Below are 23,573 nucleotides of genomic sequence, written 5' to 3'. Positions count from 1 at the left end.
ATAGAAAAGAGTCCCGTAGCACCTTTAAGACTAACCAACTTTACTGTAGCGTAAGCTTTCGAGAATCACAGTTCTCTTCTTCAGATGCATCTGAAGTTGGTTAGTCTTTGGTTAGTCTTAAAGGTGCTACTGGACTCTTTTCTATTTTTGCTACAACAGACTAACACGGTTAACACAGCATGCGGTTAACACAGCATGAGCTGTGACATCTCCTATTTTTCTTTAAAGGAACAGGTGTGTTTAACAGCTGCAAAAGCGGCAAAAAAGATAGAGTCCTAGAGATGGAGGGGGCCTTTATAAGCCAACGGCAGAGCTCTCTTCCAGGAATGTCCCATCTCCTTTTTAAGCCAACTAAACTAACGGCCCTGGCCACATCATGTGGAAGTGAATTAATAGAACCACAGAGTTGGAAGGCGTCTTACAGACCATCTAGTCCAACCCCCTGCCCAATGCAGGAACAGCCTAAAGCATCCAGCTGTTTCTTGAAGACCGCCAGGGAGGGGGAACCCAACACATCCCTAGGTAGCCGATCCCACTGCCGGATGACTCTTAATGTGAAGTTTTTCCGAATGTCCAGCCAATACCTTCCCTCCTGTAGTTTAAACCCATTATTTCGAGTCCTATCCTCTGTTGCCAACAGGAACAGGTGTGTGTGTGTTCTATGCCATCAAGTCACTTCCAACACGGTGACCCCATGAAAGAAAGACCTCCAAAATGTTCGATCGTTAACAGTCTTGCTCAGATCTTGCAAACTGGAGGTTGTGGTGGCTTCTTTTATTGAGTCAAGCCATCTGATTTGGAGTCCTCTTTTCCTACTTCCTCCCACTTTCCCTAGCATTATTGACATTTCCAGTGAGTCTTGTCTTCTCATGATGTGACCGAAGTATGAATAGGATAGCCTCAGTTTTGTTACTTCAGCTTCTAGGGGAAATCAAGGCTTCCAAACACTTATATTAAATTTTTAACAGAAAAAAATAACAACTAACAAAGAAATAACTGAACAGAATATAGTTTATATAGTATTTTCTTTTTCTGCTTTGTTCTTTTATTTCTGCGTTAGCTGTTGCTTTTTGGTTAGGGGGAGTTAAGGTTTGATTTGATCTAAAATCCACTAGGATCCGGCAGACCCAGGTTCAAATCCCCACTCCGCCATGGAAGCTCACTGGGTGACCTTGGGCCAGTCTCTCTCTCCACCTAACCTACCTCGCAGGGTTGTTGAGAGGATAAAATGGAAGAGAGAAGAATGATGTAATATAAGCCACTTTGGGTCCCAGTTGGGGGAGAAAGGTGAGCTATCAAATAAATGAATAAATGCGGTAAACAAACAAACAGACATTTTCCACGGGCCAGATTGGCTAGGGATTCTGATGGAGTTTTGCCATCTGTTGGGCATGGAGTAAGGGTCACTGTGTGTGTGTGTGTGGGGGGAGGAATTTGGGAATTTCCTGCATTTTGCAGGGGGTCGGACTAGATGACCCTAGAGGTCCCTTCCAGCCCTGTGATCCTATGATTCTGTGTATCCAAACACATGCTGTGTGCTTGCCTTCATAGACACAAAGATCACAGAGATTAGAAATGGGCCATCAGAAGGACGCAGAATGGAACACTTGACGCAGCAAAACTATGGGATGGAATGAATGGCATTCGTCCAGCCCTGCTTCGAGTCTATTGCTTGTTAGATCGGGTGAGATAACCATGATCCAGTTAGTTTCTATTGTTCTTGTGCACAATCCTGGGGTTTTCATTTCTATTTGCTCAAACAAACGATTCAGGCCAATTCCTAGAATCTTCTTTCCTGGGTGAGAGCTTTGATGTAAACATTCATGACTGTCACCTGCTGTTGAGGAATGAAACAATGAGCAAATCAGCCCCCCCCCCTCCCGGTTAGATTTCAACAGGGCTGCAAATGGTATCCTCTCATTCTTGAATGCCTTCCCCTGCATTGTGCCTTTTGACATTTTCAAAGCATTTATCAAAGACACTAGGAGTCACAGGCTTGATAAGGGAACAAGAAAGCCTCCTGCGACAGCCTGGGGGGAGGATGTGCCCCAGGGAAAAGAGGATGTTGCATTTTTATCTAAAAGTCCTGGAGCCAAAGGAAGAGGGATAGACTGGTCCTCAAAGACAGCACAACAGAGCCGAGGGAAGGCTAGCATGGTGCCCTCTACAACCTATAAACTGATTTGGGCAGGGGGAGAGATAAGGGCAGAGAGAAACCAGCAAACTTGCCTGGTAGAATCAAAAGCAGAGGAAGAGATTAGACCTTTCCCCAAGCTCATAGTTTTGCTACATCAGATGTTTCGTCCTGTTTCTTAAGAGCTTCTCTACACAAGACATCTTACACGGGGACGCTCAAGTGACTCAGGGCCAAGCTACACATGACGAATGACACTTGAACGGCAAGTGGATTGAGTGGAGGGCAAGTGAACAGGGAGAAATACACTTGCCGTTCAAGTGTCATTCGTCATGTGTAGCTTGGCCCACACTTTCTGTGTGGTCTTATATTCAAGTGTACTCAGTCTCCGTAGCAGTGCAGGTGTGTCCACGATGGGAGAACAAGCGTAAGATCTTTCACTTGAGTGTCCCTGTGTAAGGGTCTCACCACACGAGATATAATATACTTGAATTACACGGGTAATTCAAGTGTATTTTGTAATTCGAGTGCATTTGAGTGTAATTCGAGTGTTAATTCAAGTGTATTTTGTCTTGTGTGGTTTGACCCTGAGTCTCTCTAAATTAGATGAATTACATACTGATGCTCAAGTGAAGGGAGACGCAATGTTAGCCGGGAATTGTAGCGTAAAATGTCAGATTAGAAGGCTCTGCCATTTTCACCTCTTTAGAGCCAGCATGGTTTCCTTGTAGAGAGGTTTCACCTCTCAACAAAGAACGGATTGCTCCTCCGAGGGTTTAATTCCCCCTTCTCTTCCCCAAAGGCTATATTAATTTCACCTCCCAGCTGGGGAGGCAAAGAAGAAATAAACTCTCCAAGGATCATCTCTGGCTCTTTGTAGAGAGAGAAAGCTGATGAAGCGTTCGGCTCTTTCTTTTAAACTCCTACATTTCTCGGCGAACATTGCATCTCCCTTCACTTGAGAGTCCTCACATAAGAGGTCCCGTCCAGAGAGACTCTGGGGGCCAAGCTACACATGACGAACGACACTTGAATGGCAAGTGGATTGAGTGGAGGGCAAGTGAACAGGGAGAAATACACTTGCTGTTCAAGTGTCATTCGTCATGTGTAGCTTGGCCCTAAGATGTCTTGTGTAGAGAGACTTCTGGGAAGCCCACCAGCAAGGCAGGAAAGCAACAGGCCTGTTTGCTGCCCCCCGCCTCCCCCCCGCAGCAACTGGCCTTTAGGAGTACACTGTCTATGAACATGGACTCACACTGTGTAATCCTCCTTGAGTCTCAGTGAGAAAGGCAAACTATAAATGAAATAAATAAATCACTTCCATGGAAAACCTGGAAGTGATGGCGGGTAGCTCTAGAAATCACTGGAAGTTTATGGTAACCATAGAGTTTCTGGTGATTCCTAGACCTACCCCTGGAAGTGACATTGTCACACTTGTGAGAGGCAATGGACAATGGGAGCTCAAGGTAGGGGATTCAATGCTCCTACCAGGGGCTTTGCAGCCCTATAAGATCCCAAGAGGTCGATGCATGGAGATAAGACACATCGATTGCGAGAGACTTCTCTTGCTTGGAGCTAAAACCAGGTGTCACCCTTTGCCTTTCTTCCAGCATTAATAGCCATGCATGGGGCAAGAGGTGTGGGAGAGATTACTCACAAAAGGAGACTTGTCCGTCAAAGGTGCCTCAGTGACTGACTTCAAGTCTTCTTCGGAAATGCGCTCCATCTCCTCCAGGGCTGAGCCAGAGTAGAGGACTGCATCCTTCACAAAGATGCTGATGGCTCGAAGCATGAAGGAGACAAACAGGTGCATATGGATATAATTCCGCGTGCAGTGGAGGCGCCTGGAAGAGGAACGAGAAAGGATGTGAGTCAGGGGAAAGGCCTGATTGAGGAGGACTGCACAGGCAACACATCCCCCTTCGCTCTTTGAAGATTTTCCAGAGGTTTTCTTCGTGTCTGAAGATGGGAGTTCTGACTCCAAGAGTTTAAACCTTGAAAGTCTTGTTGGTCTCTAAGGTGCCACTGGACTCAAATTCTGCTGTTTTATGGCAGCTAGCTATGAAAATTGGTCCAAGTTGAATCTTGCGTAAGTCAATTATCCCTTAATCCAGCGGATGTTCTAACTAGGCATGATATGGAGGAAGAAGAATTCAGAATTTTGTAAACCCACGTCATATGGTGGTCAGTGTGTGGGGCTAGATTCTGGGAGACCCAGCTTCCAGTCACCATCTTTCCATGAAGCTCACTTGGTAAAGTTTGACCAGGCATACACTTCCAGCCGAGCCTCCCTCACAGGATTGTTGTGAAGTTAAAAATGGGGAAGCAAGAACCCTGTTCTGAACTCCCTAGAGGAAGGGGAGGACAAAAATGAGTTTGATAGATAATTGTTTGGTGTAGTGGTTAAGAGCGCAGGACTCTAATCTGGAGAACCGGGTTTGATTCCCCACTCCTCCACTTGAAGCCAGCTGGGTGATCTTGGGTCAGTCACAGCTCTCTCAGAGCTCTCTCAGCCCCACCCACCTCACAGGGTGATTATTGTTGTGGGGATAATAATAACATACTTTGTAAACTGCTCTGAGTGGGCGTTAAGTCATCCTGAAGGGTGGTATATAAATCGAAAGTTGTTGTTATTTTTAAAATTTACCTTATTTATGGTCCACCTTTCTCACTGAGACTCAAGGTAAATTACACAGTGCAAGTCAAGATAGGCAACTATGTTAGTCTGTCTGTAACAGTAGAAAAGAGCAAGAGTCCAGTGGCACCTATAAGACTAACAACATTTGTGGTAGGGTATGAGCTTTCGTGAGTCACAGCTCACTTCAGATTCTAGGTATATCTTAAGAAGTGAGCTGTAGCTCATGAAAGCTCATACACTACCACAAATTTTGTTAGTCTTACAGGTGCTACTGGACTCTTGCTCTTCTCCACAGCTACAGCGTAAGTCAGTACAATGAATAGGATCGGACATCCAAGACGCAAGGCAAATAGTGTTTGCTTTGCAAAAATCTGAAAAGAAGCAGAAATCTGAAAACAGGGTAGATAAAAATATAATAAATATGAATCAATAAGAATCTCTCTCAGTATGAACTCTGGAGGCAGCCCTGATCCTCTGGCAAAGGTCTCCTGGGCATCTCTCCAATGCTCAACGTTTCTGGCTGAGGAAGCCATGTAAGCCAGAATTACGTAAGAGGGTATGCTGATTAGCTGATTCGTTGCGTATTTGCCAGTAGTGGCTAGTATTTTATTTGTTTTTAAACCGATGTGAATTTGTATTTTTTGAAAGCTAAGAAAACTAACTAATCAAAGTGGTTTAACCAATGGAAATCAGAAAGTGTCACACTATCAAAAGTGAATTAGTGCATTACCAAAAGTGGAAAACAACAACATTGCCTACAATGGAGGAATGGTTGACCAAAGTTTTGGAGTTCGCATTAAAGGCAAAACTTACTGCATTAATTAGAGAAAGGACATTAGTTGACTTCTTGACTGAATGGAAACCGTTAATAGACCTTTTGCATGAAATGGATAACAAGGATATAACAACAACAACAACAACATTCAATTTATATACTGCCCTTCAGGACAACTTAATGCCCACTCAGAGCAGTTTACAAAGTGTGTTACTATTATCCCCACAACAAAACACCCTGTGAGGTGGGTGGGGCTGAGAGAGCTCTGAGAGAGCTGTGACTAGCCCAAGGTCACCCCCAGCTGGCTTCAAGCGGAGGAGTGGGGAATCAAACCCGGCTCTTCAGAAGAGAGTCCTGTGCTTTTAACCACTACACCAAACTGGCTCTCTGGATTTGATGACATCTGGATTTATGGACTAAGAATCAGGAACAATAGAAAAAAGAGGGGTTTGTGACTAACTTAGAATAAGTGGGACTCTAGAAATGATACATACTTGTGACGGAGAAAATCGGAGCTCAACTTGTAGTGTAATTTAGGTGGGGTTTTTTTGTTTTCTTTTTTCTTTTCCTCTTAATTTTATAGATATACGTATTGTTAGCGTGTTATGTTTAGAACGGTGTGTTTTTTCTTGTTCTCTATGTTTGTTGTTTATTGTTTTGTGGTGTGTAGTTTATAGCTTAAATAAAGAAAATTTTAATACCCAAAAGTTAATTAGTGCATTACTACAATACTTCACTTCCCCCCGCCCCGCCACAATCAAGTACAGTGAAGGTGAAACCAAAATTTAAAATTCCGAATTACAAAAGAAAAGAGCTCACCTGAAGTAGCCAAGGATAAGGACTGCAATAGTCAAGGAACCCAACGAGATGGAATAGCCAACAGTGTAAATCAAATAGAGTCTGTCGAAGACTTCCTGTTGCAAACATAGGGGGGTGTTGGGGGAGAAACAAGTGTTAAGGGAAGAGCCAGAAGAAAGGGAAACGCAGCCGTGAGCCTGCTGGAAATGTGGGGAGGGCGGAACAAAAATCGAAAATAAATAAAATAAAATAAATAATGAAATAGAAGTTGCACTATGTATTACAAAGAAGGCGGAGATGGGGAGAACTCAACATGGAATGCCTCTACTGGTAACTGCCCTATGAAGGTGGCAAAGTGAAATGTTAAAAATCTCAAACCTAAAACTACAGCAAAGGGCTCAGCACCAACGGGAAGGTCTACTGCACAACCATCAAACCATTAATGGGAGCTGTGCCAGTTAATTCTTTATTTCTATGCAAGTTCCGGTTTCCTTACATTTTCACCTTATCCTCTAAGCATTTCTCAGCGTTTATCATCACATTGCATTAAATGATGTACATTGTGCATGTAAATAAATGCATGACTGTTGTACCAGATGAGTACAGAAGACAAACAAAACTGCAAGACCAATGGAGAAAAGCAAAGAAGCAAAACCACTTCACAAAAATCTAACCGAACGTTTTAAAAATGAGGACATTATTGCTGACACACACATATGTTCCTCCCTGAACGAATGGGTCTTGTGGGTTTTGGAAATAAACAAAAGCCTTGCAAAACCTTTTGACTGGAAGCAATAGCGGGAAGAAGATACACACCCCAGGGAATGAAACCTCTCTCTCCTATCACTTCCACCACTCTGAAAATCTATCCACTCTCTCCATCCCAGGTGAGCTTCTTTCCATCGTTTTAGCACTGCCCTCAACCCCCCCCCTCGCCCCCTTCCCTTTGCAACTTTTAGTAATGTACGCAGGTTTCTCAATGACATCTCTGGTTTCCAATCTGGGCTACAGAGGAACGCTACTCTGGAATGCTAACCTCAGGCATATGACATCAGATTCCCCAAGACCTGAGAATGTTTTCCTGGCCGTATCCACCACTGGAATCATGTGCTTGCCAACGTTAATCTATTCAGAAACTAAATAAACAGAAATGTAACAGCTGTGGTTGGAGCTGCCAGTGGGCAGGGACCGAGAGAAGCCGTGCATTTTCCATACGGAGTCACTGCGCAAGTTTCCCACAGGGACGGCAGGTATCCCGGCTGCACGGAAGATTTCTTTTCGGTCCGGGTTTAGCACCTCAAAGATCTGACTCATCTAATGATCGCAGCATGCCGTCTGTACAGTTTGGACGATCGATGCCAATACTGAAGCAGGGGAGGGGGGAGGAAACAAGAAAAGGAGGCACTTTGGGGCGTGGCGGGGACTAGCGTGGAAACTTTAAAAGCAGCCCGAGATCGAGCAACATAAATGTAAACCAATCATCAGGCAAGCAAAGTTGTTTGAGAGCAAATTCCGAAAGAAATTTAAAAGCGATCGATAAAATCTCCCTTAAATAGCAGAACCCCAGCCTTAGCAAACCAAAATCCACTAACAATGAAAACGTAAAATATGAAACAAACAAACCACGATCATCTCCATGCATAAAGGAAGCAAATGTCTAAAAATCAGTACCAGGAGGCAGCATTAGTTTGAAGTGCCTCTGTGCCCTGCTTACCCCACGGCAACTGATGGGCCACTGCGTGAGACAGAATGCTGGCCTAGATGGCCCACTGGCCAGATTCAGAAGGCCTTCAGCAGGATAGGACCCTATCTCAGCCCAGCTCTCCTTGTAATTACAGGGAGAAACTTAAAAAAGGTAAAGGTGGTCCCCTGTGCAAGGACCGAGTCATTACTGACCCATGGGGGGACATTGCATCACGACGTCTTCTTGGCAGACTTTTTGTTATGGGGTGGTTTGCCATTGCCTTCCCCAGTCATCTACACTTTGCCCCCAGGAAACTGGCTACTCATTTTACTGACCTTGGAAGGAAGGAAGGCTGAATCAACCTGGAGCCGGCTACCTGAACCTGGCTTCCGTTAGGATCGAGCTCAGGTCCGGAGCAGAGCTTGGGCTGCAGTACTGCTGCTTACCACTGTGCGCCACAGGGCTCCTTATCTCAGCCCAGCTCTCCTTGTAATTACAGGCAGAAACTTAACGGGCCGTAATATGACATTTTGACTTTTCCCTAGCATGTTACCCTCTTTCCACCCTCCAAATTTGCTTTAGGCGAAATTTTCATGAATGCAAATGAGTCCCAAGGCTGAGACTCGGCACTGGAAAGAGGAGGGTACAAAGCTCAGCGGAAGAGCTCCTGATCTGCTAGCAGAAGGACTCTGCTTGACTCCCTGACATCTCCAGTTAAAAATGCATAGGCAGCAGGGTCAAGAGAGGCCTTTCTCTGCCTCGGACTTGGGAGAGCTGCTGCCAGCCAGCCAGCACCGGTGCCAGCGAGCGACTTGGCCCGAGAATCAATATAAGGGCTGCTCTCACACACACCGGAGAAGGCACTTTCAAGGCCCTTTTAGCAATTCTTTGCAACTGGATTTTCTTGTGTGAAACAAGACAATCCAATTGCCAACGACTGCTAAGGTGCATTGAGTGTGCATTTTCCACCAGTGTGAAAGCAGCCAAGGCAAAGTTGCGTGTCTATAAGAGAAGCTGCTGAACGGCCCGGATTCCTGTACTGAGACCTGGTGTGTCGGAGCCCAGATTATGTCCTGTGCAACCTCTACCTGCTGTCTAAGAAGACGCTGCTTACAAATATTCCCGTGCAAATTCAGCTTACCCTGTCCGTTCTGTTGGTGTCAAGGAACTTGGCACACTCACTGTAGTTGGCCCAGGTGAGATTGCTGCTGGGCACCAACGCCCAGCTGCCATTCATGTCACACTGCCGATAGGCATGGCCTGACAAGGAGACAAAAACATTCAGACAAAGAGAAGGTTACAATAGACTGAATGGTGGTATGCTGCCTCTGGCTAAGCCCTGATCTACGCATGTACCACCACCACCACCACCACCACCACCACCAACAACAACAACAACAACAACAACAACAACGTATTTTGTAAACCGTTCTGAGTGGGCGTTAAGTTGTCCTGAAGGGCAGTATATAAATCTAATGTTATTGTGGTTGTTATCATTATTTTTATTATTGCTATTGATTCAGAGGAGTTAGCTGTTAGTCTGTAGTCACAAATTAGTAGAGTCTAGTAGCTCCTATAAGACCAACCCATTTTATTGTAGCATAAGATTTCGAGAACCACAGCTCTCTTTGTCAGCTGCATCGTCAGCTTTTGAGAACCACAGCTCTCTTCGTCCGATGCATCTGATGAAGAGAGCTGTGGTTCTTGAAAGCTGATGATGCATCTGACGAAGAGAGCTGTGGTTCTCGAAAGCTTATGCTACAATAAAGTTGGTTAGTCTTAAAAGTGCTACTGGACTCTTTACTATTGTTGTTATTGTTGTTATGTAGGTGAATGGGGCCGGAGGGTAGTAGTCTCAGGGTGAATTCTGCACTTCTGAATGCAGAGTGTGTGTATGATTTTTGAATATTCCTCTATTTTAAAAACTTCCTGAAAATAGAAAGCTATCACAGCAGGGAGCAGATTAGCTAGAAACTTTCTCTATGATGTGCTTGGAGGTTTTTCTACTTGAGGGAGTCTTTAAAAAAAAAAAGACTGAAGTGGTTTTAAAAAAGACTGAAATGGTTCAGGTTTCTTCCACAATATGAATATAAATTGAATGTTGTTCCTGTTGTTGTTGTTATTATTACTGTCCATCACTGTTCTTAACCCTACAAGCTCATGTTATCCAACTGCACTGAATCTGTGTCCCAACAACAAGAGATTGGCTGCTGTTACATTGGAGAGCTGCCGTAGCACAGTGTTTAAGTGGTTGGGCTGTGAGTCAGCACTCTGCTGGTTCAAGCCTCACTCCTGCCAAGCTGATCCTTTCAGCTCCAACTGTGGGGATTATAATAACACTGACTTCGTTCATCCCTCTGTGTGGGGCACTAATCTGTCTAGAAGAGCAGTATGTTAGCACAGTTATTATGATGATTAGATTTACCTTCATGGTTGAAGTCATAGATGTACTCTGGACAGGGCATAGCCACCAGCTTGCCAGGGACGCCTTCAGGCCAACAGATGAGGTTATCCCACTCAGGCACGCAGAAGCCATCTGCAAGAAAAAAGCAGAAAGCAATGGGAAGGGGGTGTCGTTGGAAAAGCCAAGCACAGATCGCATGGAAGACAACTGCACGCGTCTTGTCAAACCTCTTCACCGCACACGACAAACTTCCTTGTCCGTTTTGACCAACTGGAAACTTCTAAGTCAGCTCAAAAGTTTGCTTCGATAAAAACGGGACGGCAACTTAGGAATGCGCAGAACCCTTCTTCTTCTACCCAACAAAACGCAGAGGCCTTTGCATGTCAGCACTCTTCTGGTTTGGATCCCACCAGGGCCATGATCTCAGCAGGTGACATTGCGTGAGTCACTGCTCTCCGCCCAGTTCCTCTGCTGTGTTGTGGGGATAGCACTGATTTTGTCATCACTCTGAACGAGGCACTAATCTGTCTAAGGGAGTGGTATATAAAGGAGTGGTTATTATTATATACAGGGCTTTTTTTCAGCTGAAACGCGGTGGAACGGAGTTCCGGCGCCTCTTGAAAATGGTCACATGGCTGGTGGCCCCGCCCCCTGATCTCCAGACAGAGGGGAGATTGCCCTCCATGCCAGCGGTGCGGAGGGTGATCTAAACTCCCCTCTGTCTGGAGATGGGGGGGCGGGGCCACCGGCCATGTGACCATTTTCGCCGAGGGCGATTTAAACTTTAAAAAACTTCCCCCTTGTTCCAGCTGACCCAAAGTGACGTCATTGTGCGGTCCTGGGAGCGTGCACACACTTTGCATACGCGCATTCAGGGGTACTACCTCCCACCAAGAGTTGCCCCCTGTGTTGGCAACCCACTGAGTTCCACCACCTCTTTTCCCAGAAAAAAAGCCCTGATTATATACGTATGCTGTAGCATAGTGCTTAAGTGGTTGGGTTGCGAATCAGCACTCTGCTGGTTCAAATGTCACAACTGCTGTGAACTCTGCAAGTGGCCTTGGGCGAGCCACTCCTCTCCACTCAGTGCCCCAACTGCATTGTTGGGATAAAAATAACACTGCCTTTGTTCAGTGCTCTGAGTGGGGCACTAATCTGTCCAGAAGAGCAATATATAAATGCAGTTATTATTATGAGAGCTGCTGTAACACAGTGGTTAAGTGGTTAGACTGTCAGTCAGTACGCTGCTGGTTCGAATTCCACTACTGCCGTGAGCTCAGCGGTCAGGCTTGGGCAAGCCCCTCCTCTTAGCCCCAGCTCCCCAGCTGTGTTGTGAGGATAAGAATAACACTGACCTTATTCACTGCTCTGAGTGGGGCAATAATTTGTCTAGAACAGTGGTATATAAGAGCAGTTGTTATTGTTATTGTTGTTGTTAGGACAAAGTTTAGCAGACTCAGCCTGATATTTAGGTCTTTGTTTGAAGCAAGGGATGGGAAGGGCTTGTCTGGTTAGATATCCATCTGCTAATAGGATTCCCTGTTCAAAGAAAACATCCTTTGCTGGGAGGGAAAAAAGACTTTGTTTAGCTTTCTTTCCCCCCACCCCGCACTTGACTGGAAATGAGGCAGGAGGGTGTCTTGCAAGAGTCTGATGGGAAGCAACGTTGAAATGAGGTTTGCCGAAAGCGAAGCACAAACAACCTTTGGTAAACACTGCGCCACCATTCCTGCTCTCCGCAGGGTACAGCTGGCTTGGCATCCGTCACATCTCCTTCCCACTTTTGTAGGGTGGCGTTTGGATGGTCAGGATTCCTGAGGAAGACATGGCTGTTCTCTCCCACCACGCTGGGCTGATGTTTGCTTCTGCTGAAGCTTCGGTCTTCTCAGCCGTTAAAACAGCTGACTAACGTGCGTGAACCTCTGTTCTCCGACCACCTGGAGCTTCCGTGAAAATGAAGGATTGACAAAGGACTGACAACTGCTCGGGTTGCCAAATCTGTGTTGTAAAATTCATGGAGGTTGCAGAGTAGATCATGGGAGGTTGGGGTTTGGGGAAGGGTGAGACTTCAGCAGGAGATAATGCCATTTAGTCCACCCTCTGAAGCTGTCATTTTATCCGGGGAAACTGATTTCTGTAATCTGGAAATTCAGCAACTGCTGAATTGCAACTGGTAATGAAACTCAAGATGATGCATCCACTTGGACTGAATCGAGACCTAGGCTTCCTGTCTCATTTTCAGTGCTAATTTGTCCATGCCCACTACCTCTCCACATACCCCACCCTATTCAATCACGGTTACCATTGTCATTCATCGGCTATTATCATTTGGCTTCTGTAATCCCTCCACTCTCCAAAATATGAGGACAGATGGACTCACATTCTAGCCGTATCTGAAGAAGTGAGCTGTGGCTCATGACAGCTCACACCCTACCACAAATTTTATTAGTCTTATAGGTGCTACTGGACTCTTGGTCGGCCGTTTTCACACCGTCTATAAATCGCTCAAGACTCACGGAAGGCTGCCGGCTTCCTTGTGCAATTTTTAACACCATCCGATTACAAAATGCCGTAAATCATTGTGGTGTTTTGTAAACAGATGGCGTCAAAAATTGCATGAGAAAGCCGGAAGCTTTCTGTGAGTCTCCCGCGATTTATAGACAGTGTGAAAACAGCCCTCTTTTCTACAGACTAACACGGGCTACCCATCTTGGAAATCAGTTGTAATTCCGGGAGATCTCAGGTTGGCAACCCTAACAGCTGCCATGTTGGGCTGGGGGTGAGCTGTCTGTGGCAATGTTTGGAAAACTGACAGAACGGATCTCAACGAGCCGCCTGTCGGTGATGGCAGTAGCAAAGATGGGCCCACCACAACAGAGGCCACACTTTGTGCATAATTGAGCATGAATTATTTTACATCCATAACATTTTGCTGGTTTGGGAGCAGCTTTGATTGCTATCTATTGTCTTTTGTCTTTGCATTTTTTTGGTGGGCTCCCCTGAGATTAGCAAGGTTGGGATAAAAATCCAAATCATTGATTGTGGGGAGAGCAACTATAAATAAAATGAGGTGAAATAAAATATTCCCACCATGTTGGTCAAAGTAGACGGTCTAACGCCATCTAACGCAACATCCAGGTGGAGGCGGGAGTTTATGGATTGACTTTTTTGACTCTGGGAAGGGTTCATCTGGCCTGTTGAAATCATCACTAAATAGGGTTGCCAACTCCATCGGGGGAAATTCCTGGAGATTTGGGGGCAGTACTTGACGAGGGTGGAGTTTGCAGAGTTCAAGAAGCTCAGCACGGACGTGATGCCATACAGTTCACCCTCCAAAGCTGCCGTTTCCTCCAGGGGAACTGATATCTGTCATCTGGAAATCAGTTGCAATCCCAGGTGACCTCCCAGAGGTTGAAAACCTCACATCAGAAGTCTGAATTAGAGAACACAGAATGCCCAAGGAGAATCCAGAAGAAATGACTGATCTATCTCGATTGTTTTATCCTTTTCCGCTCTCTCCTGCCCACCCAGCATTTGTTCTTTATGCAAGTTGGGTCCACATGTGAACAGCACACATTAAAACCATCTGCACGGTCCTTTTAACAGGGAAAGAAAAATGCAAACAAGGTCCCAAGGTGTTTATCTAGGACTGCAAGATATAAATCACCCCCAGGTTTCTCTGGCATGGGAAGCGAGTCAGGGAAGACCCCAACGGGGATATGGTGGAGCATTGTGGGCACTCCATTATGGGAAAGGCAGCCAATGGCTCGGAAAGAAACAGGGCAGAACAACCCAAAGTATTTTTGGGGGGTGGGAGAAGATGACCCAAGACTTTGGGCATGTGTATGAAATGCCCTCGAGAAATATCACCAGCCTTCTCAGAACACTTCTGGTTTCTTTTGAGATGCTGGGGATATTTTGCCCAAGCGGAGATTTTCTCCTTGAGTTTGGCCTCAAGCAAAATTCGGTAGCAATTTGCATGGAACGAGAGATAACAGGGAAAGTTTCCAACTGGCATCAGGTCAGCGTGCAAAGCAAGGATGTCATTTCAAAAGACAGGCACCGCAAGGAAAGCTCGACTCCAGAATTTAGCGTTGCTAACTGTGGGCTGGGAAATTCCTGGAGATTTGGGGGTGGTGTCTGTGGGGGGCAGAGTTTGGGGAGGGGGGAGCTTAGCAGGGATGTGATGTTTTGAAGTCCGCCCTCCAAAGCTGCCATCTCCTCCAGAGGAACTAATCTCTGTAGTCTGGAGATGCATCGTCATAATTCTGTGGCAATTCCAGGGCCTACCTGGAAGCTGGCAATTCTACTCCAGATGCCAGCAGTCTCTGGGTATGTTATGCTACTGAGAACTGTGGAGGTGTGCCAATGGGCACGCTTGCAATTCTGATGTGTCACATCAAAGTTCAAAGACAGACAGACATCCAAGCGTGCGGACTGTAGTGCTATAGGGGTGAAAGGAACCTGCAGGTTGTCAGACAAAACAGGATTCTCTGCATGTGACATTGACAGATGATGTTGACAGCTCAGCTACTAGCCCCATGCAAGAACAAAAGTGCACTGCGGTGGAGAGGTGGCTGGGGAGAAGGTAGACCTGGGTGTGCGTATGTGTTACGTGCCGTCAAGTCGCCTCCAACCTATGGCGACCCTAAGAATGAAAGACCTCCAAAACAGCCTCCAACCTATGGTGACCCTATGAATGAAAGACCTCCAAAACAGCCTCCAACTTATGGCGACCCAATGAATGAAAGACCTCCAAAACAGCCTCCAACCTATGGCGACCCTATGAAAGAAAGACCTCCAAAACAGCCTCCAAACTAGGGCGACCCGAAGAAAGAAAGACTGCCATAACAGCCTCCAACCTATGGCGACCCTATGAATGAAAGGCCTCCAAAACAGCCTCCAACCTATGGTGACTCTATGAACGAAAGACCTCCGAAACGTCCTATTGTTAATAGACTTGTTCAGATCCTGCAGACTGGAGGACGTGGCTTCTTTGACTGAGTCTAGCCTTCTCATTTTAGGTCTCCCACTTTTCCTAGCATCAGACCTGGGGAATCAACTGCCCATTCCCCCCTGCATCTTCCTGTCGCAGGGATTCTTGTAATAAAATCAGGACTGGAAGAACCTTGGTCTGATCCTGCTATGCAATTCTGAGGTGCTTTACAAGAAGGGCTCTCTATCCACCCAGAGACTTGCCTCTCTTTGCTCGCTATAGGCCTCGCCATGCACCTTCACAGCTTTTAGTCTAGGGTTGCCAACTTCCAGGAGACCTCCTGGAATTGCAACTGATGTCCAGATCATTCCTTCAGAAGAAGCGGCAGCTTCAGAGAGTGGAGTCTGTGACCTCACATCCCTGCTGTGACATCACACCCCGCTGAAGTCCTGCCCCTCCTCAAACCCCACCCTCCCCAGGCTCCACCCCCAAGTCTCCAGGAATTTCCCACTTTCACTTCCTCTTTCCGACCTTCCTCTGGTCTCTGCCCTCAGCCCCAGTCTGCCGTAGGTCTTTATATTGCTGGTCTTGCCTGGAGCCATACCCACGTCTGTCTCCAACTCCACTCTTCTAACAAGCCTGGTGGTTTGAATACACATTTCCATGCTCTTTGCTGCTTTCCCGCCCCCAGTTCTCCTCCGATGGTTTGCCCCTGCCCTTCTGCCAGCTTGCTTGTTTACAAGAAGCCTAGGGTTGCCAGCCTCCAGGGGATGGATGGAGATGTCCCGGATTTACAACTGATCTCCAGGTGACTAAGGTCACTTCTGCTTTGAAGGATGCACTCTATGGCATTAGATCCCATTAGGCCCCTTCCCGCCCCAAACCCGACCCTTCCAGGCTCCACCCTCAAAACCTCCAGTCATTTCCTAACCTGGACATGGCAACCCTACGAGAAGCCTGAGGTGCCATCTATACATTACAAAGTACTCGTGCTTGTTGGGGAACAGCACAAAGACTTTGTATTACATTTGCGATGGGAGTTTTGTGCTTCCCATTTGCATGCTGGCTCTGTTCTCTTTGCAGTCACAGCATGCAGGGAGAAGTGGCCGGACCCTCCCCCCCGCTGGACTCTTTTTGCATCTGCAAAGTGTCTCATGAAGCCGTTGCTGGGTGCACCGTAAAACTTCCATGTAGCCACATAAGTAATATTATTTTTGCAAGGTACGGTTGCCACCTCTAGTCTGGGCAAATTCTGGAGATTTAGGGGTGATGCTGTGGGAGGGCAGAGTTTGGGGAGGGGAGGAACCTCAGTGGAGTATAATGCCAGAGCCCATCCCCCAAAGCCGTCATTTTCTCCAGGGGAACGGATCCCTGCAGCGTGAAGATCAGTTGTAATTCTGGGGGATCTCCAGGTTCCCACCTGGAGGTTGGCAACCCTAGAGCCAAGGGCTCTCTAACCTAACCTGCCTCGCAGGGTCATGGTGAAGATAAACAGGGAAGAGAGAAACCTTGCAGGATAGAAATGCAGAACTAAACAGATTTTTTTAAATTATTTTTTTAAATTATTGAAACTATACAAAATACAAACAAACAATAAACACTAGAGATCATAGATTACGGAATACAAACAACAATGAAACAATGAAACAAACAATAATGAATACAAACAGCAATGAAACAGTGTAAAGCACATTGCATTACAAGAGGTTATAGCCAGGGCTTTTTTTCTGGGTGGTGGAACTCAGTGGTGGAACTCAAGACTGCACAATGACGTCGCTTTGGGTCAGCTGGAACAAGGGGGGAGTTCTTTAAAGTTTAAATTGCCCTTGGCGAAAATGGTCACATGGCCGGTGGCCCCGCCCCCTGATCTCCAGACAGAGGGGAGTTGAGATTGCCCTCCGCACCACAATCTAAACTCCCCACTGTCTGGAGATCAGGGGGCGGGGCCACCGGCCATGTGACCATTTTTAAGAGGTGCCAGAACTCCATTCCACTGCATTCCCGCTGAAAAAAAGCCCTGGTTATAGCTAGTTGGTTATAGATCATGTAGAGGATGTACTGTACTATATCAATCATTAGAGAGCTTTCTGATGCCATTTTACAAGCTGCAGCTGGTCATCCTGGTTGCAAACTCTCGAGAACATTTGGTAGGAGAATTTGGTGTGACCTACTCTGGCCACATGGAGGAACTCCCTGTTTCCTTTTCGAACACCCAAGGAGGGATTCTTGCACTGCAGAATTGCCTTCCACAGCAGTTTGGGGGGCAGGGGGCTTCTGGCATTGAGAACAGGGGTGACACAAGCACACATTTCATGTGTGAATTTGGCCAGGACATTGCTTTGCCCCAGCAGATAAAAAAAAGTTTATTTATTACAAAAAAAGAGATGCCCAAGTCATATAAAAGCAAGCTAACAAGACCTAGAATAGCCAGGCAGGAAGGCCAAATGTTTGCAGCTAATAACTAGCTTTTGTGACATTTTCTCTCGCGCGTCCTTCTCCGCAAAATGTCCCCTCTTCTTTTCCAAACCAGTCAACACAGGCTCCTAATTCATAAAGGGGGGGGGGAAGGCCTGCGTTTCGGACGGCTGGCAATTTCCCTTCATCCCTTGCCAGGACTGGTTTTAGGGGGGCTGCAGCTCGGCTACCGTTGTCGAAACGTAATGTTTACGTACGTCTCAAAGAAAATGTTTGGGGGTTTCCTGTTCCTTCTGGATGCCTTTCATCTGGAAGCTAAATTTAAAAGAACGAAAGCAAACCACAGGCTTGTGGGGACAGCATTTTTTTCAGACTTCTGGGTTTTCCCTCCCTCCCTTCAAACCAGAGCCAAAAACTGAAGCTAGAAAACATACAGAGAGGCAAGGACTGGCTACAACCCTATAGAAACTCTTTCCAGGCTGACTGTACCTTACGAGCTCTTGGCTCTCCCATTTTCTCACTGAATTACTGGTAGAGATGGGCACGGACAGAAAAAAAATGAACACAATGTTTGTTGTTCGTTGCCATCCACGAACAGGGACTCACGAACAACCACGAACATGGCTCTGTTCACGAACATGTTCGTGGTTGGCTGTGCATGGGGGCCAGCAGGCTCTCCTCCAGCCATCATCCAAGTTTGATCAAGATCCCTACTGCACCACTCCCAGAAACCTGACCTGAGCAGGCAGCAGGAAAGGTACCAATGATAAATCATAGCTTGGCCCAGAACCTGGCAGCAGCCCTGGAACTTGAAGAGGTAGATCCCTACCACACCTCTCCCAGAAACGTTACCTGAGAAGGCACCAGGAAAGGTACCAATAATAAATAATAGTTGGGCCCGGAGCCTGGCAGCAGCCCTGGAACTTGAAGGGGCAGATCCCTATCCCACCGCACACAGAGAACATTCAAGCTCCAATGCACTCTATCAAAATGCCAACAGCAACTGTCTCTCCACTGTCTGCAAAGTCAGAGCTGGGAGCCCCCCTCCCCCCTGGTCTTTGCTCCCTTGTAACAAATTTGGAGCTCCACACTTGAAAGGAAGACCTGCCTGTCAAGCTAAATTGGGCTTAGATTGGGGTTTCCAGGGCAACAGCAGGAGTTCAGGCAGAGTTCAGGCAGTCCCTGCCTCCGGTTGCCAAGGGAATTGATTGCAGGTGCCAGACCGTCTGGCTTGACGAACAGCAACGAACGAGGCTTGCAAGGACCACCTGCTCGTTTAGAATGGGGCCTCACGAACAGCTTGTTCATGAACAGCAGATTGGGCTGTTCGTGGCTCTTTTTTGTTCGTATTGCTGTTCATGCCCATCTCTAATTACTGGCACCCACTGGAATCTAGAACAACCCCCCCCTCTACAGCGGCTCAGTTGCCAACTTTGGATACTAATTTCATTAGGAATACTACAAAATCTGTGCCCCTCCACTATTCCAAATTTAAAATATCTTTTTAAACCACTGCTGTTCCTTTGAGCAAATCTATCCTTTCTGCCTGTATTTTCCCACCATTTTCTGTGGCTTGATGTCAATTATTTTCATTTCAATTGGAGATTCCTGGAGATTTGGGGGCAGGAAGGTGGAGTTTGAGGAACAGATAAGGTAGCAAAAGCTGGGTGGGAGAATTCTTGGAGATTGGAGGTGGAGCCAGGGAGAGTAGAATTTTGGGAGAGAGCTAAAACGGGATGCGATGATATTAGTGCTGCCAGCCCCCTGGTGGGGGTAGGAAATTCCCTGCTCCCAGCTGGTGTTTTCTGTTGACACTAAAATAAAAAAAAACCACCATTGGCCAAAAGCATGATGTCACTTCCAGGAAAACTGGGAAGTGGTATCACGCTTCTCTAGGAATTGCTGGAAACTCTATGGTAAAATCATAGTTTCCAGTGATTTCTATGAGGACTGACATCACTTCTGGGGAAAAGAGACAAACAGCACATTAGGGAGAAGGTACATCAACACCATTCTTCCATGACAGGCTAATTTTCTGTTTGCAGGGACAGGTTTTTTTCTCCAAGGAGTTTTCAAATGTGCAACTTCCCATCTGCAGCCTGAAATCTCAGCGTTCCTCTAGAGTCAGCTGTCAACAGTTAAATTCTGCAGGAGTCATCAATTTTTTAATAGATTTTTTTAATTGTGGAGAGATTGTGAACTTTTTCTTTCACAAAAATAGCAGGAGGTGAAGGGTGGAGTCATTTAACCCTTTCCCTATTTATTGCTGCTGTACTGGAAAGCTATTTCCCCCCTAGCGTTCCAGTGGCAGGGTCAACTTTGCCAGGAAAAAGATGAAACTGTGTCCCACTTTATCTTTGAACGCAGAAAAATTGCACAGACAGACTACAAAGCTAGACATGACTGGTTCGCAAAGCTGATTCATTGGTCATTGGGTAAAAAGTATAACTTGCCAGTATCAAAGAATTCATGGGAACATCAGGTGGAAAAGGTGCTAGAAAATGAACAAGTCAATATCTTGTGGGATTTCAGAATTCAAACTGATCAGCACCTTGAACATAATACACCAGACATAACAGTCATAGAAAATCAAAAAGTCTGGATAATTAACATTGCAATTCCTGGGGATGCCAGAGTCAAAGAAAAAGAACAAGGAAAAATGATTAAATTTAGAGATCTGGCAATAGAAATGGTCAGGGCTTGCAGCAGCTGCCGCTGGGCGTGGCACTGGGCGGTCTGCTCCTGACATCAAAGGGGGGGGCAGGGATTCTGCGGGACCCTGCTCTGTGGATGGAGGGGTGGCATACCTCACCCAGACTCCCTCTCAGTCCACTCGCTGGCCTGCTCAACCTGGCCTGCTTACCCTCTGCATCCTCCATCATCTCCTCCTCCCAGAACTCTCCTCCGAGCCTTCACTCTCGCACTGCTCTGCTCTGCTCTGCTCTGCTCTGCTCTGCTCTGCTCTGCTCTGCTCTGCTCTGCTCTGCTCTGCTCTGCTCTGCTCTGCTCTGCTCTGCTCTGCTCTGCTCTGCTCACCATCACTCCTTACTCACACCCACCACCTCAGAGCTCTTCCCAGCCACCTTATATAGGGTTTCCTTTCCCCGCCCCGCCCTCCTTCTAGGCTTGTGCCCTCTCCTGACTTGGCCCAGCTGTGCCTTCCCTCAGGTGTTTCCCTCCCATCACTAATCCCTTCTAGACTTCCTTGCCTTGCTGGCAGGGTGGGGTTGAGTGTGAACAATCCTCAGCTGAGCTTTCCTTGGCCTTACTCTTGAGGAGCTGCCCCAGTAGGCCTCTGAGCTGCTGAACTTCCCTGGCCTTGCTTGCAAAGAGCTGCCTCTGTCGGCTTCTGCGCTGCTGAGCTTCCCTGGCCTTGCTTGCGAGGAATTGCCCTTGCCAGCTTCTGGGCTGTCTGCCCATTGATGCTGAGCGGGGCTGCCCATCTCCTCCCTCAGAATGCCTGTGGCAGCCCCACCTGGAGTTGCTTTGCTCCTGGCACTCCCTGAGCCTGGTCATTGCCCTCTAGCTGGTGGATAGGCTGGGGCGTGGCTCTGAGCTGTTGTGGCTGCTTCTCCTCCTCGGCTTGTAAGGGCTCTGTTTGGGCAGCTGCTGGGTCCCTATTCCCCCTGCCTTGGCCCTCTGCCATGCTTAGTTCCCCATCTTCTCCCTGGAAGGTGGGGCTGGCTGGCCTCACCCTGCCCCTTCCAGCCCTCTGGGGCCTTGGGCCTTTGCCCCTTTCCCCTGGCACACGCATGTTCTGGCTCTGATGGCTGGCTGGGGCAGCAGGGCAGCTGCCTCCTGGCTGCCTCCCATTGTTTCCTCCTGGCGAGGCTGGGGGCTGTGCCTCAGACCCCGGACAGAAATCACCCGACTATGGAAGAAGAATGCAACAGTAGTACCCATTGTCATCAGGGCACTTGGAACCATCTCAAAAAACTGCAATCATATGGAAAACCTGCAGCTTTCTGACATAACACCTACAGAACTGCAAAAGATGGTGCTACTTGGAACAGTGTACATATTATGCCGATATCTGGTTGATACTTAGGTATCCGGCGGAAACTTGTATCAGCTTTGTAAGGCCAATCAATAATAACATGTGACCTCCGCTTATTGTTGATTGTGTTTCAGATAATTCGAACAATAACAACAACTAATAATAATAACAACATTTGATTTATATACTGCTCTTCAGGACAACTTAATGCCCACTCAGAGTGGTTTACAAAGTATGTTATTATTATCCCCACAACAAAACACCCTGTGAGGTGGGTGGGGCTGAGAGAGCTCTGAGAGAGCTGTGACTGACCCAAGGTCACCCAGCCGGCTTCACGTGGAGGAGTGGGGAATCAAACCCGTTTCTCCAAATTAGGGTGCCGCGCACTTAACCACTACACCAAACTGGCTAATTTTGTTAGTCTTATAGATGCTGCTGGACTCTTGCTCTTTTCCACTGCTGCAGACTAACATGGCTACCCATCTTGATCTGCCTTCTTGATGTAAGGGATGTCCGGGTGGCTTTAGAAAGACGGCCTCAAAGCTTTACTCATTAGGTACTTGATCACCCAAGACGGAGAGAGAGTAGTGCAAAGTACTCCAGGTGGAGCCGATACTGCTTAGGCAAAGACACTTGCCACCAGGGCTGGCGTGTCCATTGAGGTGAGTCTGGCAGCTGCCTCAAGCGTTGAGGTGCTGGAGGGAGCGCTGTGGGCAGGGGTGTGCACTGTGGAGCTGGTGGTGGCACTGCTGGCAGCTGAGGGGGAGGGCTGGGAGCGCCACCCTGGCTGTTTGCTGTGCCTGGCCTGCAGCTGCTGAGCCTGGCTGGGAGCAAGTGCTGGCGGCGGCAGTGTGGGGCAGTCTGAGCGGGCAGCCTCCCCGCCCTCCCACTTAGCTGCCCTGTACTGCCGCCACTGCCACCAGCACACAGCTGCAGGCGAGGTGTGGTAGAAGGCTGGAGTGGTGTGGGGCAACTGAGCGGAAGGGCTGGGAGGCCACCCACGCGCCACCCCAGATGCCTGTCACGCCAATGGGGCCGGCTCACAGTGGCATGCTGCGTGATGATGTCACACACAGTGATGTCATCACATCATTTGGGTGCACGCACGCGCTCTTTGCATGCGTGTGGGGTGGCAACAGCCCTGAAGCTGCCCCCAGCCTCAGGCGCCAGAAAGCCTAGCGCTGGCCCTGCTTGCCACAGTGAGAAAAGAACTACAACAAAGGGACTGCCCCGTGGTATACAGTAAATAACACTAACAAGTATATAAATGAAATTTACAAAGTGCAAAAGTGCAAGGTGCTATGCTGCAATAAATAAATAACAATTCTATAAATATTTATCAATAAATAACATTATCATAAATGACGACCAAGATAACACAATTCACAATCAATAATCATATACAATACATGTAAGAAAAAATTCTCATCCTGCAGTCAGTAGATGCTGTACCCTGGGTCTGAGGTAAGTAATTAATTCATTAAAATAGTCTTTGTAATAACTGTTTATTTTCTTTTTCTTTTTCAGGTCACCCTAGATTCAGAGAAGAAGCTGGAAGTACAAGGTGGCCCCCACAGGCTGCTAGCAAGTAGCCAGTCTCGCAGAGCTTCCTTGGGGGTTCCTAGAGCTACATACAATCTGTCACAACATGATTGCCTCTCGGAGCACTTCACACAGGAACGTGGGGAAGGTCTGAACCACTAGAGATATTGCCCAAGAAGAAGACGTGGTACGAAACGGGAATTGGAGAATCGTGCCTGCACCATCCCGTCGGCAATTCTGCCTCTTGGCA

At 47.2% G+C, this 23,573-nt stretch overlaps 1 protein-coding gene across 1 annotated transcript in view; it reads right to left on the bottom strand.

Moving 5' to 3' along the window:
• The window catches only part of PTH1R (parathyroid hormone 1 receptor), a 164,021-nt gene that overhangs the window by 33,826 nt on the left and 106,622 nt on the right, over positions 1-23,573 (bottom strand). The window contains exons 3-6 of the mRNA XM_054991873.1: positions 10,455-10,565; positions 9,171-9,289; positions 6,367-6,461; positions 3,792-3,978 (exon numbers count right to left, since the gene is read on the bottom strand). Coding sequence (XP_054847848.1) covers positions 3,792-3,978; positions 6,367-6,461; positions 9,171-9,289; positions 10,455-10,565 — 512 coding nt within the window. The remainder of the gene's footprint in view (positions 1-3,791; positions 3,979-6,366; positions 6,462-9,170; positions 9,290-10,454; positions 10,566-23,573) is intronic.

Source organism: Eublepharis macularius, chromosome 11, assembly GCF_028583425.1.
Source record: "Eublepharis macularius isolate TG4126 chromosome 11, MPM_Emac_v1.0, whole genome shotgun sequence".
Classification (NCBI taxonomy): Eukaryota; Metazoa; Chordata; class Lepidosauria; order Squamata; family Eublepharidae; genus Eublepharis; species Eublepharis macularius.
This window is presented reverse-complemented; position numbering and strand designations above follow the sequence as displayed.